Genomic DNA, 14,327 nt, shown 5'->3' on the forward strand with positions numbered 1-14,327 from the left:
TCCTCCATGGAGCTTTTTAAAAAAATACAAATGTCCAAGTCCTTTTGTTTTTTCAATTATTTTATTGAGGTCTTGTTGGTTTATAACATTGTGTAGTTTCAGGTGTACATTATTACTTATCAGTTTCTGTAGAGACTGCATCGTGCTCACCACCATTAGTCTAATTTTCATCCGTCACCATATATACGTGCCCCTTTATCCCTTATGTCCACTCCCCCACCCCTTCCCCTCGGGTAACCACTATTCACTTCATCCATGTGTTTATCTTCCACATATGAGTGAAATCAGGCAGTGTTTGTCTTTCTCTGTCCGGCATAAAGATGTCAAGGTCTTAACCCAGACCTTCACAACTTGAAACTCTGGCCTTAGGGCTGGTTATGCATACATTTTGAAAACACTTACTGGGGATTCTGATTCCTTCCTAATCCATTTAGTTTCCTGATCCATTCATCTCTCACTTCTAATTGGGTCCACCTGAGTTCTCCATCTCACATTTACCCTCCACCCAACAAGCCAGTCTTTAATTCTTTAAGGGAGGCAAATAATAACTCAAATGAGAGTTTTTACATATGATGGAAATTTTCAGTGAGGAAGTTTGTGGTTAACCAAATAAACTGGTTATCCTTTGAAAGAGGAAAAAACAGGCATTCTTCTTCTTTTACAAATTAATTTTAATTGATAATTCAGCTTCAGAAATAAAAATAACTTCTAAAATGAGAGTATAAATATGTTTATTAAGTATTTTTCAGGGTTTATTTCCTTTCTTCATTTATTAGCAGATAGCACTGATCCATTCTCTTGCCTGAATGTTACAAAGAAATTAAAATTTTAGGTAGATGAGCTAACTATACCCATCCTAAAACACCACAGTTCCCCCGAGTAGCCTCAAAGGCAGAATAACTTCCCAGTTTTTCCTTAATGTTTATGGCTGGAATATAGCACCTACTTGAAATAAAATAAGGAGTCAGAGTTCATCTAAACATCACCCCAAAAGCGTTTGGCATTAAGCTCAAGGAATCAGATATTTCAGGAATTTGCAAACTACCGACTACTTAATAACATGAAGGAAATTAAATAAAATTTATAAAGGTTGACGGTTCTAAATGGGCCAATGTAGTAAAAGTATTAAGTTACCAGACAGTTGTGAATGGAAAATATCACATTTCCAGCTGTTGGTGGAAAGCTATAAAAATCTGAAGCAACAGACCATAGGTAATAGGCACATTACTACTTTTCTACTAACACTTATGTGCTGTTTGCAGCTGTTTTTGTTTGCTTATAATTCATTTCCTGATCCTTAAGGACTCAGATATAAAACAATTCCTGCTTTATTCTCTACAAGCTGTCAACAAGATGGAAAAACAGAGGGGGGAGTTACCATAGACGGTAGCACAAGCTGAAAAGTGAATGGACATTGCTGAGATCAAGACGAGGCTGGGAGCTCATGTGGTGCCCTCTGTAATGGGGCTTCAGATGCAACGAGCCAGACTGAGAACTCGTTAGGATGCACCATCCCACCAAAGCCAATGAACACACACTATGTGCTAGCAAAAACATCTAGTAACTCCTACCACCCAAAATGAATTCACCCCAAAATACATGAAGGTTCTGCAGTGAAGGAAGTTACCTCTACTGTTGTTGAGAATTAGGCCATTCCTATAAACTCCTTCTCCTTACCAGGTCATAAAACTAAAGGCAGAAAGGAGAAGGTCTGCCTGGAGAGCTGTAAGGGCACTGGTTTCTGACTTGTCCCCTGCTAGGAACTATTACTACAGACAATTGTTTATTTAAAAACAGAGCACTTCTCTCTGGTCATCTCTTGAGAACCTGTACTAACAATCTCTAGAAAAAGCCCAGGAGCCTCGAATCAATAAATAATCCTAAAAAACTCATTTTACCTAGTGCATTCATCTTCCTCTCTGGCAACTACACTGATTTCTGTGTTTCCTGAGGTCCCTACTTTGGAGGATAAGTAAGGCAGTGAAACCCACTAACTGGACTACGTAGTCCGAAATAATGAAGAGCTGACTATAATCTCTATTTTAAAATTTTTAAGTACTACAGATCTTTTGGGCAGTCTGTTTCTAGTCGCCGGAAGTTCCACCTCACACTATTCCATTCAACTAAAGAGACGACAGTACTATTTATACTTAAATAAAGCTAATCTTTGGATAGGCAACAAAGTAAAACACTAATATCCCAAATATATTCCCCTAGGGATAATCGCATAAGCATATTAGATATGAAGAATATTTTTTAAAATATCAAACATTTACCAAATTTTTCATTTTCTTCCCCCTGGTCTCAAATTTTGGGTATTTTGGAATTTCCCATTTTTTACTTTGCTTCCATCCCCAGATCCTCCTAATTTCATAGTACTCAAGTAATTTGCTTTGTTTTATCAAAGAACAAACAAAAAATCTGATATCTCCTTGTATGTAGCTAAAAATTCAGAAATAAAGTAACCTATTCATGAAGCACACTATGTCATACACTGTAGAAATTTAGTTTCAGCCATGTTACATTGCCGCAATTACTGAGCTACAAAAAATTTTCTCTCTCTCTTAACTTAATAAAGCTTGTCAAAGTTTCCAAGAAACAACCTGTGACTTCAGCTTTTATTGCGTTCTGATGGGATCAACGATTACAGAAGCTCAGCATCACAGATCGCTCTCTCCGTACAGCGCGGAGGAGAACGCCGTGTAATCCAGGGCGCCAGGCACGCTGCCCGGGCCCGAGTAGGCGGGCATCCTCTTGATGCAGTACTGGGCCTGGTCTGGGGGCAGCTCTCGACGCAGCTCCTCCGCGAGGATGTACGGCTGAAAAAAATACACAAGTGTTTACAAAGTCAATCACAGAACACTGGAATAGAAATGGTTTTAATACTTACATATTGCTTGCGTTTGTTTAATTGAAAAAAGGATTAAAGGCAGGGAGTCTAATGGGCACAGTACTAGACAACCAACGAAAGGCTGAATTTTACTCGTAAGAGCGTATCTGCAAAGTGATTCATCTTTTGGCCCACAGGGTACTTAATATGCTTTAAAAAGGCAAAGAGAGCAATATCATCAATATTTCTCAGATTGAGCCATAATGCAAGTGACAAATACTGTGATCTGAATTTCATACCAGAAAGATAAAGATATGGTTTACATCATACACTGATGAGAACATAGGGATATTTAACTTAACATAATCAATGTTTTTTCTTTTTTTAATGTATGTGGTATGTTCTTTTAGAAAATGGAGGGGCCGGCCCTGTGGCTAAAGTTCTGTGTGCTCTGCTTCGGTGGCCTGGGGTTTGCAGGTTCGGATCCCAGGTGCGGACCTACTCCACTCATCTGCCACGCTCTGGAGGAGTCCCACATACAAAGTAGAGGAAGACTGGCACAGATGTTAGCTCAGGGCTTATCTTCCTCAAGAAAAAAGAGGAGAACTGGCAACAGATGTTAGCTCAGGGTGAATCTTCCTCACAAAAAAAAAAAAAAGAAAATGGAGCCATTTTCCTAATGAGTTTATTAAAAAACCAGAAACATGCTGCCACTAGAGAAAACCTCTTCTAAAACAAAATAAAACAGATGCTTAACAATGTCTTTTTTTTTTAAATATCAAATGTCCAACAGGAAATAGGATAATTCTGGTGAAACAGACTGGCTGGTAAGAGTCAAAATAAATAAATAGCAAATATCATATTGTCCTTCACAGTAGGGTTTTTTGCAGGGCTTAGATGAGCCGGGTTTACGACCTCCTACATCAGATGGGCTCTCTCCCCTGCACCCGCATCCCCATGATAAAAGATTCATGTTAAAACAGACTTCTTATTGTTTCTAAGATACTTTATCTTGTCGGATATTTTAATGTAATAAACATGGCCCTGCTGATGTGTTTTAGCAGATGGGGTTTGTGCTAAACCTTTTCCCTCTCAGCTAGAACATGGGGTAAAAGAATCATGTCCGAAATTGAATTTATAGATACTGAGACATTTTTATTGTTTGGGGAATGCAATTCAAAAATTCTGAACTTGCAATTAAACTCCTACTTAATTTCTAGGCTACATGTAATGAAAAGCTTGCCAATTTTTGGAATGACTGAATGGCTATATTTAACTTTGCTCCAGTCTGGGCGCAACGTCAAGGTCATTGAACCTAGAGAAGGTTCCAAGTTCCACAATATCTGAAGTGCATGGTTTCTTCTTTCTGAGTCCTATCTACCAAACCAGAATGTAAAATGGGGTTGAACGAGTAGAACGCACAAAAAATTCTAAAAATACATACTCTTGGTTCCTTCTATAAAACTCACTGTGAGGCCCAAGCACAAATGCCAGGAACAGAACGCCTGTGTTTTCTCTGTTCTGGGTACACTGTTGTTATGTTTACATGCTGCTTTCTGAATTCAATGCTGATGTGGTGCAAAATGCACTAGTATCAAAATGGTTTTTACTTGCAACACTTTCTTCTTTTATTTGAATAATGCAGTGGACTATTGCAAAAGCAGAGGAAAACCTGTCAGTACAGACCTTATCAGAAGCCAGGATTCGGAAGGAGGCGATGACCTGCTCGGCGGTGTCAGTGTCGGCCGTCTCTCTAGTCATGAAGTCAATGAAGGATTGGAAGGTGACCGTGCCCTGTCCGTTGGGATCCACCAGGGTCATGATGCGGGCAAATTCGGCTTCACCCTGAGGCGAAGAAACATTTACTGCAACGGTACACAACTCTCAACAGGGCCATTCTGCTTTTACCTATTGACATACAAGTTCCTCTTTGAAATAAATATTCCCTGTGTTTCCCCTCAATTTTGGGCAGATCTCCTTATGGGTGACTTGTTTACTGCCACTGAATGACCTTAAAAGTTCCCAGAAGCTCCTAAATGTCAGAATTCCTTCCTATGACCCATGTTGCCTTCAGGCCTTATCATAATTATGGAAGAGGAATTCAAAGAGAGAGAGTTGGGCCTTTTCTCAGACTACAACTGAGAACAGTAACATTGCTAAAGAGAAGGCAGTTCAGAAAATGGTGCTGGTGATTTTTATTTCAAAGGTCCGGGAGGAATCAAAGCACCTGTTCAAAATACACATTAAGGGGTAACAGAGAAGGGAGGGCATACGGGTACTCTCACAGCCCACAGGGAAATCTAAGATTTTCTTCGCTGATTTATTACTAAAACTTTTTTATATTCTAAAATCTTAGAGGAAAAAGAACTTTAAAAATCCTCAGGTTGGGGGCGGCCCAGTGGTGCAGTGGTTAAGTGCGCACGTTCCACTTCGGTGGCCCAGGGTTTGCTGGTTCGGATCCCGGGTGCAGACATGGCACCGCTTGGCACGCCATGCCGTGGTAGGCGTCCCACATATAAAGTAGAGGAAGATGGGCACGGATGTTAGCTCAGGGCCAGCCTTCCTTAGCAAAAAGAGGAGGATTGGCAGCAGTTAGCTCAGGGCTAATCTTCCTCAAAAAAAAAAAAATCCTCAGGATACTAAAAGGCATTGAAGTGTACATTTTAAATGAGTGAAGTGTATGGTATGTGAATTCTATTTCAATAGAGCTGTTAAAAAATCATCAGGAACGTTTATGTTCTCACCCTTCATTAGAAAAAATCTGATCAGTTACTGAATAAAAATATATGTTCTGGCTCTGTGAAATTCTTTTTATATAGTAGCAGGCAAAGTTTCAAAAATATTATCCTATATAATGAAAATGAACCAATCTCAAATGGGCCACCATACTTTAAGCCAGCCATCTCCCATAATATAAATCCAAACTCAATAAAATATCAGATCTTAGTAGAATTTTAACCTCTGTCTTACCAAATCATAGCCCATGGAAATCAAGCAGGCTCTGAAATCCTCGTGGTCCATCAGGCCATTCTTCCTCTGCCGCCAAAGAGAAAGAACAGAGAAGGCACAAATTAGAGGCGAAATAAGCAACTCCACTCGACCAAGTGAACAAGATCTAAGAAGAGAAAAGGCCACTTTGAGCTCTGCCAAGGAGATTATAAAGGTCACCACTGACTTATAGGAAGGACGGAGCCAACAGAGGGATGTTACAAAATAATTTCTTAAAAAAGAAAAAGGTGGAAGGGACGGTAAACATCAGACAAAAATGAAAGGAGACCACACATTCAAGAAAGCAGCAGAAGGAACTACCTGGAGTCATCGAAAATGACCTAGTCAGGAGCTAACTACTGCCACCACTGATGACAGAGCATGTTGTAAGTGTTCTGAGAAATTATGATGCTCTCATGGCCCTGGGGAGTCTGCATTTGTAAAACTCCCCCAAAGACTACAGCATTCCTAGAACTCCAACAACTGGAACGTCACCCTACAACCACTCTCGAGCCCTCGGCCAGAATAGAGTGGCCCCTCCGGGTAGCAAGCTCAGCCTCCCCTGAAAATCCACTGAGGATCTACACAGAGCAGTGTGCAAGAAGCCGCAAGTGGACAACAGCTTTCACAGCTGAGGAAAGGCCAGGGCAGGACAAGGAGCGACCCAAACTCTACTGAAACAGAGGTTTCAATGCCAAGCCCTGGATGTGACAGGAAGTGCACGGCTGTGCTGAAGATTTTCTTGAGGGTTTTGAGAGGACAGCTAGGCTTCAAGCATCAATATCAATTTAAAGGTAAGAATTCACTTTTTTTATTGGCCAAGCTAAGTATTAAATAGAAGGTTAATTTTCTCCTGTTTTCATTAGCCCATGAAAGGGCCAGTCCCAAAAGTTAACATCAGAAGTTCTTTTTTCTATGAAGCGAAACTGTGTGTGTCTGTACTCACACCTGTGTGCTGAGCCCTCAGTCACCACCCCCGCCCTCACAGCCACAGTCTCGAAAGCCATCCTTCCCACTCTTTCTTCTTCACTGACTTCTCTTAGAGTTCCTTCTCCGGCTCTTCTGCCGCCTTTAAATGTAGCTGATTCCCTACGATAGGGGCCCCTCTCTCTTCTACTCTCCAGACTCTCTCTTCCCAGAAAAGACCATTATGTGGTGACTTCCACAAGTTTCAGCCCTAAACTCGAGACCTGGATTCCCAGCTGCCCAGGGGACCTCTCCGCCGCCAAGGCTCGTCCACTTCAACAGCACTCCTTCTCGCGTGTTCTCAAGGCTTGGAATCGCCATGTCACTTTTAATCTTTCCCTCTCCCTTAGCCCCCAGATGCTGTTGTTAAGTGCCGTCAGATTTCTGTCTCAATTAATCCCAGCTCTGTCCTCTTTTCTTCACTCCCACACTCCTATCCCTCAGCCCAGGGGTTCACGTTCCTCCTCCTTCTCCAAGAGGCTCCAGTCTGACCCTCCACTCACTTTCTCTCCTCTCCCCCAACCCTGCAGTCCATCACACTCATGGCTGCCAGGCACATCTTTCTGAAGCCAGCTCCGATCCTCTTACACCGATGCTCTAAAGCTTCAGTAAGAATCCCTCAGATCACATCCTCTGTGCCCCCTGCCATTCCTGTCTTTGCTATTTAATAGAACACGAAGCGAAATGGATCTGCATCCTTGACACCTCTCCTTACTACTCTGAGCAAACTTCGTTTCCCCCCAAGACGTATAATCCTTAATATTTAATTCAAGCAAACTTTTAAACTTGGCAGGCTCTGCACTGCCCTCCTTTGGACTTTTGTTGCAAAAGACAGTCTCATGATCTTGGATTCAAATAAATGTGCTTTTTTTCCTTTGAAGTGGCCCAAATGAGTGAGAGATGACCTCCAACAAGCCCAGATGGATTTGTACAAGACAATGATCAATTATTTTCCTCCACGGGAGAAAAATGACTTGAACTTCAATGAATGAAGTCAGGTCAGTATTATAGCATGTTTCTGCGCAATAAAGTTGGCTGAAACTATGCTAACTTCAATATCCATCTCTGTGTTTAATTCTTTACTTATATTTGAGCTCCCTGATCAGAAGTCCACTGTCTGAACTCTTTAATAGGCCCAAATCTGGCTGGCCTAGCCCAGTGGCATTTAAAGAACCATTTATTGATATTTGTAAGTTATAAACAGGCTGCTGTTCAAAGTAATGGAATATCCTTTTATAGGGATCTTTAACAAATGGAACATCGCCTTAAAATTCACTTTTGGCCATATGATAAGCAAACTGGGAATTTTCTTATAAAGAATTGGTTTTACTCAATATTATTCAAATCAAAATACTAGATAATATTTTAAAAGCAGCACTTAACTTTTTATATGCCTTTACTATGAAACATTTTCATAGTGGTGCATTTTTCTTAAAACATTCCATGAGTCTATTTTATCAATTAAAAAAGAAAATTAAGTTTTATATGTTGAAAGAGTAAGTTAAATTTTCATCAGGAGCTTTACCTAAACAGTTACTTAGGAAAAGTACATCAGAGTTTTGTATCTTAGTCTTTAGAAAATGATCTAAATCCAACAACCACGTTTTGCTAAGGAAACATTTTTACTTAGAACAAATCTAGCTTTGCTATCAACTACAAAGGCAGTCATTAAGTGATCTGCATAAAACAGCACACAATCCTAGGCTTCGTGTCACCTTGAGCAACAGGAGAGCTTGGCACACTTCACTTTGGTGGCTAATTCCCTTTGGCATTAATCATCCTCTTTACCTGTAACCTTTATAGGTCATCAAGACTTAAACTAATAGCATGGATATTATTTCAAATACATTTTTTAATGTCCCCAGTATTGCTTTTCAAATAACTAGAGGGAGTGCGGTACCCTGTCAAAGTGGTTGAAGGAGGCTCTGAACTCATTCATCTGCTCCTGGGTGATGCCCTTTGCATCCCTCGTCAGGATCTGGGTCTCCACTTCATTGATGGTTCTGGCGATGGTTGTCAGCAGCAACTCCCACCCCACACGAATGTGCTACCGAGGAGAAAATGAAATGATCAGCTCTAGGTTTTTTCAGCATGTCAATCTTGCCTCCTCATTTTCATAACAGGAGAGCCAACCCAAAGGGAGATAAATAGGGCTTACTATAGACTTCCCTATCCTTTTTTATTCTACTTTTCCACTTTTGTAAGATTCTGTCATGGGAAGTACTCAGAAGTGAGACAGGGTTCTAACAGTGACAACTGGCACCCTGTAAATAAAATATACAATGTAGACTCTATTTGTCACTAGAAGTATCTTTCCATTTACCAAGTAGCGGGATGGGCCCCTGGATTATGCCCGCTGGCTCCCAGGGAGATCAAATTGGGCCAAACTGGTAGAAATGTAACAGTCTAATTTCTGGTGCTCTCTCTGAAGCAGTGCAACGAATTCACTGCCATGATAATAACGCTGCTGCTGACTAACAATTATATAGTGCTCAATATAATTCCAGTGCTTTTTCACATATAGTGACAGGAAAGGCTTAAAGATCCATAACTTTCATACTTGTAGATCTTAATAATAACAAACAGAGACAAGTGTGGGAAGATAACCCCCTAAGAAGGTGAAACGGTCACAATTAGAAAGAGCAGCACCCAGGCCTGTCTGGCTGCCGTACCTCCATGGTGTAATTAGTGTGCTTGTTGTCAAAGACCAGGGCCTCCTGGATGAGCTGATGATCGCCCTCCAGCTTGTCGATGTTGTTCTTGTAGTTAATGATGTTGTGCTCATACTGCTTCAGCTGATTCATCTGGTCTTCCAGGGCTCCTGTGATCTGGATGGAGCTCCGGGCAATTTCCTGATAGAGGTAAGAACAGGGCAAGAAAACACGGTGAGTCGGCCTCTAAGGTTAACTGTGGAGTCATCCCTCCCAATCCTGTGTCAGATGCTATGCCAGCATTAGGCAGCAGCCAACAGCACTTGATTTTCTCAGATGAAGTGGGAAACAGGCAGTACCACCGAATGAAACCAGCTCTGGTTCTAGTCCATCTAGAGGATGGAAAAGAAAATCAACCAAGATCCAAAACAGTAAAGCAAGAGGGGTAAGAAATGAGTCAACTCAGCCTTCTGCCAGTGAAGGTGGAAGGCTCCCTCAGCTGGAGCTGCCCTGTTCGGGGGAAGGCTGGGGATGTGCTGGACAAGTGGGCTGCCGGGCAGATTTAAGACCACTGGGGTCAAAAGAATTTATTATATTTTTAGATGTTCTCCCCTTTAAAGAAAAGTTAACATTTTAGCACCAAAAGGAAGGTTGGGAGAAAAGTAAGTGGGCCAATGAATGTCTCTTGGCTGTTCTTGGTGATAAAATGAACCCAGAAATCGGTGTCAATCAAAGATCACTTTTCCTGAAATGCTCTGAAGATCCAAAGTTTTGTGATACTTCACAAGTCCTCTTTAGGGATGGATGGTTTAAAGTCCAGGTCCTGTAGAGGCTAGAAACTGAGAAAGAGGCCATTGTCATTGTTAACGACAAAATAAACAGATGGCAGCAAGAACAGCCTCAAAGAGTGAAGCCCAGAGTGACACGGACTGGTGTTCTCCCAGCGCTGAGTGGAGCGACCAGAAGGCAGAGAAGAGGCGTGGAGTTGTGTCAGCTCAGGGTCTAACTTCAAGCTTGTGAAAAGCTCTCTGAAGAGTGCCAACCTACCTCCATCTTGTTCTGGATCCAGGGCCCGACGGCATTGGCCTGTGCGGCAAACTGGCGCCGCAGGCGCTCATTGGCATGCTGGCGGGCCAGCTCCTCCTGCAGGGACTGATCCCGGATGGGCACGAGCTGCTTCACCTGTTGGGGCCCAAGGGCAACAGGAGTTAGAGGCCAGCTCTGGTCCAGATAGGAGTGACCAAAAGATAACATAATAGTCGAAAGGACGGGGGTGAGAATGGAGGGGCAGAGGGAAGGGAGGCAGGGGAAGTCGAGGGAGGGGAAGAGGAGGTAGGGAGAGGAAAGGGAGTGGGAGACCCTACTCTAGGGACCAAAGGGAGAGCTCATTCTAGCCTTGACTGCCACCCAGTGCCACCGAGTGCCTGCTGGGAGACGAAGTCCGCATTAGGGACTCTGACTGTTCCTCCAGCAAGGGACTCTTGGCTGAGCACTAACGCCATGGAGGCCCAGAGTGCAGAGGATTTGTGAACTTTAATGAAGGAAAATGATATCTTTATTTTCACTATCTCTAATTGAAAGTTAGCATTTCCTTCAATTATGAATGTGGGGAGCAAATCCACAGTAGTATTTAGCAGTACTGTGACTCACAATAGAAACCACAGACATTCTCATATAACATTAGTTACTGCCTGCCTCTCGAAATAGCATGTACACTCACCACGATTATTCCAAAATTATTAGACCTGCGGTTACATCTTGGTTTTAAATGTGTTAGTAAAGAAGCATATACATTATTATAGCCCAATTTAAAAAAATATTTTAATAATTATATTTAACATAATTTGTTTCCTTTGTAACTTTAAGGATTTGTTATGAGTTTACAAATATTATTATCAGAAGGGATCCACTGGCTTCCTCAGACTGCCAGTGGGTCCAAGACACAAAAAAGTGAAGAACCCCGGCGAGGCTCATGCGCTCAGTCTCCATGTACTGTTGGCCCACAGGGACATACTGCGCCTGGCCTACATGTTTCCCAGTACCCTGTAACTGACACTTTACCGCCATGCCTCAGTTCTCTTTGAATCAACACACAAAAGAGCTACTTCAGAAGTCTTTTCTGTGTCTTCTGCAAAACTGCTGCTAAAGACATTATTATTCAATGTTCCTTTTATAGAAATCCACCTGGCCAGTTTGCCTTATAGCTTGTGTTTGGAGAAAAGTTTGTCTCACTTTAAGAAATGATGTATTTCCCTTTTTTCCCCAAGGAAATCACTTACCTCAATGTGTTTCCCTTTTCCCTTCGGCCATCAGAAGACCAGAGCTAAATATAAGGCTTAAATGCAGTAACTAACTACTGCCCGTCAGATGGACACTTTCCTTCCCACACCTGTTTTTTCTCCCTTTTTGCATTGTTTATAACTAAACAATTACTGCATGTGTGTTTTTACGGCAAGCCACCTCAAATCCCCATGGTGGACATGGTCCTAAAGACTATGTGGTAGCATATGGAGCTGACTGTGTTATAATCTAAACCATGAAAATAAACTTTTTTAAGAATGAGACAAAAAGGCTCGAATGATCCCGTTTTGATGATAATTAAATCTGTGGACACTTGCCCAAAATGTAAAAGGCAGCACGTTAGCAATACTTCAGTTCCCCAGATAGTTTTCTAAGCAATTTTTCTGTATTTAAAATCCCCACACATCTATCCCATATTCTAAAAATCCTTTAATGAAGTAGTATAGGCAAGCTGATTCCACCAAATTTTCAGTTGGGGTTTTAAAAATAGTTTGCTTTATGGTATTAGTTTCATAATCTGTACTGGTTTTGCCAACATTTAGAATATTTTCCTTAAGGAAAATCATTTCTACCTTCTTTCCTTACGAATCACAGAAGCTGGTGAGTGGCATTTAAGAGTTTAACGTGTTTCATCTGTTAAAAACAAGACAACAGTCCCAAAATGGAGTCACTTATGCTAAGCCCCACATCACCAAACCAAGCAGACTTAATTACAATTCCAGCTCTCCCAGAAATGGAATCTTAAACCAGTCAATCAGGAATTGCCTGATTAGCACTAGTGAGGTAATCCGCCTGATAGACTCCTCCACCCCATAAAGGAAAAGAACGTTGCAATAACCGACCCTTGTTCCTATTCCCTTCTGGCTATAAAAATCCTTCATCTTGTAGCACGCCTCAGAGCTCCTTTCTTTTTGCTAGATTAGATGCTGCCCAATTCCAATCCATTTTTGCTCAAATAAACTCTTAAAAGTTTTAATATGCCTCAGTTTATCTTTTAACACACCTGTAAAACATCAGGTGAATGAAAACCCTGATCATGATGCAAAATCAGGTAGTCTAATAATTCCCCACTCTAATTCTAATTCTAAATTCTTACATCTTCCCTCAACCTCGGCTTGAAGAATGCCGCCCTCATCCCACATCAGTCCTCAGCCACCCACCTTGTCCCACTTGGTCCGAAGTTCATCCATGGTGACAGTGCTGTAGGGATTGCTCGAGCTGATTCTGATGTTGTAGCTCTGAATCACCTTCTCCACCTCGTTCTGGATGGCCATGATGGACTGCCGCTCGCCGTCCGCCTCCGGCAGCGTCGCTTTGAACTGCTCGTGGGCAGTGATCAAACTCTACCAGAGACACAAGTAGAGAAAAGTCCATCTTACTTTAGGGTGAACTTTATAGGCTTCGATGTTCCCTTCTGCACATGTGCTAAGGCCTTTATAACTGCAGGAGTCTCTGGAGAAAAACAAATTCTGGATGTTTTAGAAAAGCTACTTGGTGCCCAAAAGTCAAGTTCCTTGAAAACGGAGAAAAAGATATCATGATGACTATTTAATTGAGGGCTATTAATCCAAAGTCTTCAAAAAAGTAATTATTTTCTTTTTTTCATTATTTTTGATCCTCAGCTACTGTTTAGGTCTTCCTCTCCACTGAGAAACAGAATTTAATTTACCTGCCCTTTCCAATGACCAGTTTCACCTTTGTAGTCCAAATGTTAGAACCTAACATTTGCTGCCTTGATACCTAAAGACCACCAGGAAGTACCTCCCTAGTCCTCAAAAAGGAAAGGCCACAGAAACCAACTCTTTACCCTACGGCTTTATAGAACCTCATTTATCAAACCCATCCTTTGACCCTAACGCAGAAGACAGCAGCCCCTTCCATTCAGCTGTACATAGGGGCACGTGGACCACCTTCCAGTGGGAAGCTAATGTTATTAAGTGCTACAAAGGATCAGCTGCCAGCACAACTTTCACTAAACAAACGACTTCCCACATCAAGATTGGCTTCCAAGGCATACTTAGAAATCTCACTTATTCCAAAAATAAACGATTTTAGGTTGCTAACCTTTGCTGAAGAGCACATGCAAGAAACACCATCACAGTGTCTTTCAGAAAACAAATGCAATGTTCAACAAAGTAATTTCTTTCCCCTTACATCCAGATGCAAACCCTTCTAGAATACTCCTTGGCAGGGAGATGTGGGTTCAAATCCCAACTTTCAGTATTTCCTTTATATTTGGATTCTTTTTGATGACCTATTTTACTGAAAAAATAATTAAAAAGTATTTTCTCTTTATATTCTATTACACATCAAATTCACTGTACAATGGTCTCTAGATAAATTGGGTCTTGGCTATTGGAGAGTAACTCTCCTCTCTAAGATGATGTCTTAAAAGTCTTGTTTACAACTTGAAAGTTCCAGAAGAAATCAGAAGCAGAACATTTTGGCTTTTGGGAGGCAGAAGTGCTGATTTATGGTTTCTTATGCTTTATGATCTGGTAAAACTCTGTCGATCTTAATAAACAGTAATATGCACACATTTGCAAAGCAGTTAACTCATAACTTTCCGTGAACAACTACAAGAGCATATA

The 14,327-nt window shown here is 41.4% G+C and overlaps 1 protein-coding gene across 1 annotated transcript in view; it reads right to left on the minus strand.

Annotated features, from left to right (window-relative positions):
- Nucleotides 1-714: 714 nt before the first annotated feature.
- Nucleotides 715-14,327, minus strand: part of ACTN2 (actinin alpha 2) — a 66,475-nt gene continuing 52,862 nt past the window's right edge. Inside the window, exons 15-21 of the mRNA XM_023646980.2 lie at nucleotides 12,897-13,079; nucleotides 10,483-10,617; nucleotides 9,457-9,636; nucleotides 8,685-8,831; nucleotides 5,801-5,866; nucleotides 4,517-4,675; nucleotides 715-2,819 (exon numbers count right to left, since the gene is read on the minus strand). Of these exons, the coding sequence (XP_023502748.1) occupies nucleotides 2,661-2,819; nucleotides 4,517-4,675; nucleotides 5,801-5,866; nucleotides 8,685-8,831; nucleotides 9,457-9,636; nucleotides 10,483-10,617; nucleotides 12,897-13,079 (1,029 nt within the window). The 3' untranslated portion in view covers nucleotides 715-2,660. The remainder of the gene's footprint in view (nucleotides 2,820-4,516; nucleotides 4,676-5,800; nucleotides 5,867-8,684; nucleotides 8,832-9,456; nucleotides 9,637-10,482; nucleotides 10,618-12,896; nucleotides 13,080-14,327) is intronic.

The sequence above is a fragment of the Equus caballus genome, chromosome 1 (assembly GCF_041296265.1).
Source record: "Equus caballus isolate H_3958 breed thoroughbred chromosome 1, TB-T2T, whole genome shotgun sequence".
Lineage (NCBI taxonomy): Eukaryota > Metazoa > Chordata > Mammalia > Perissodactyla > Equidae > Equus > Equus caballus.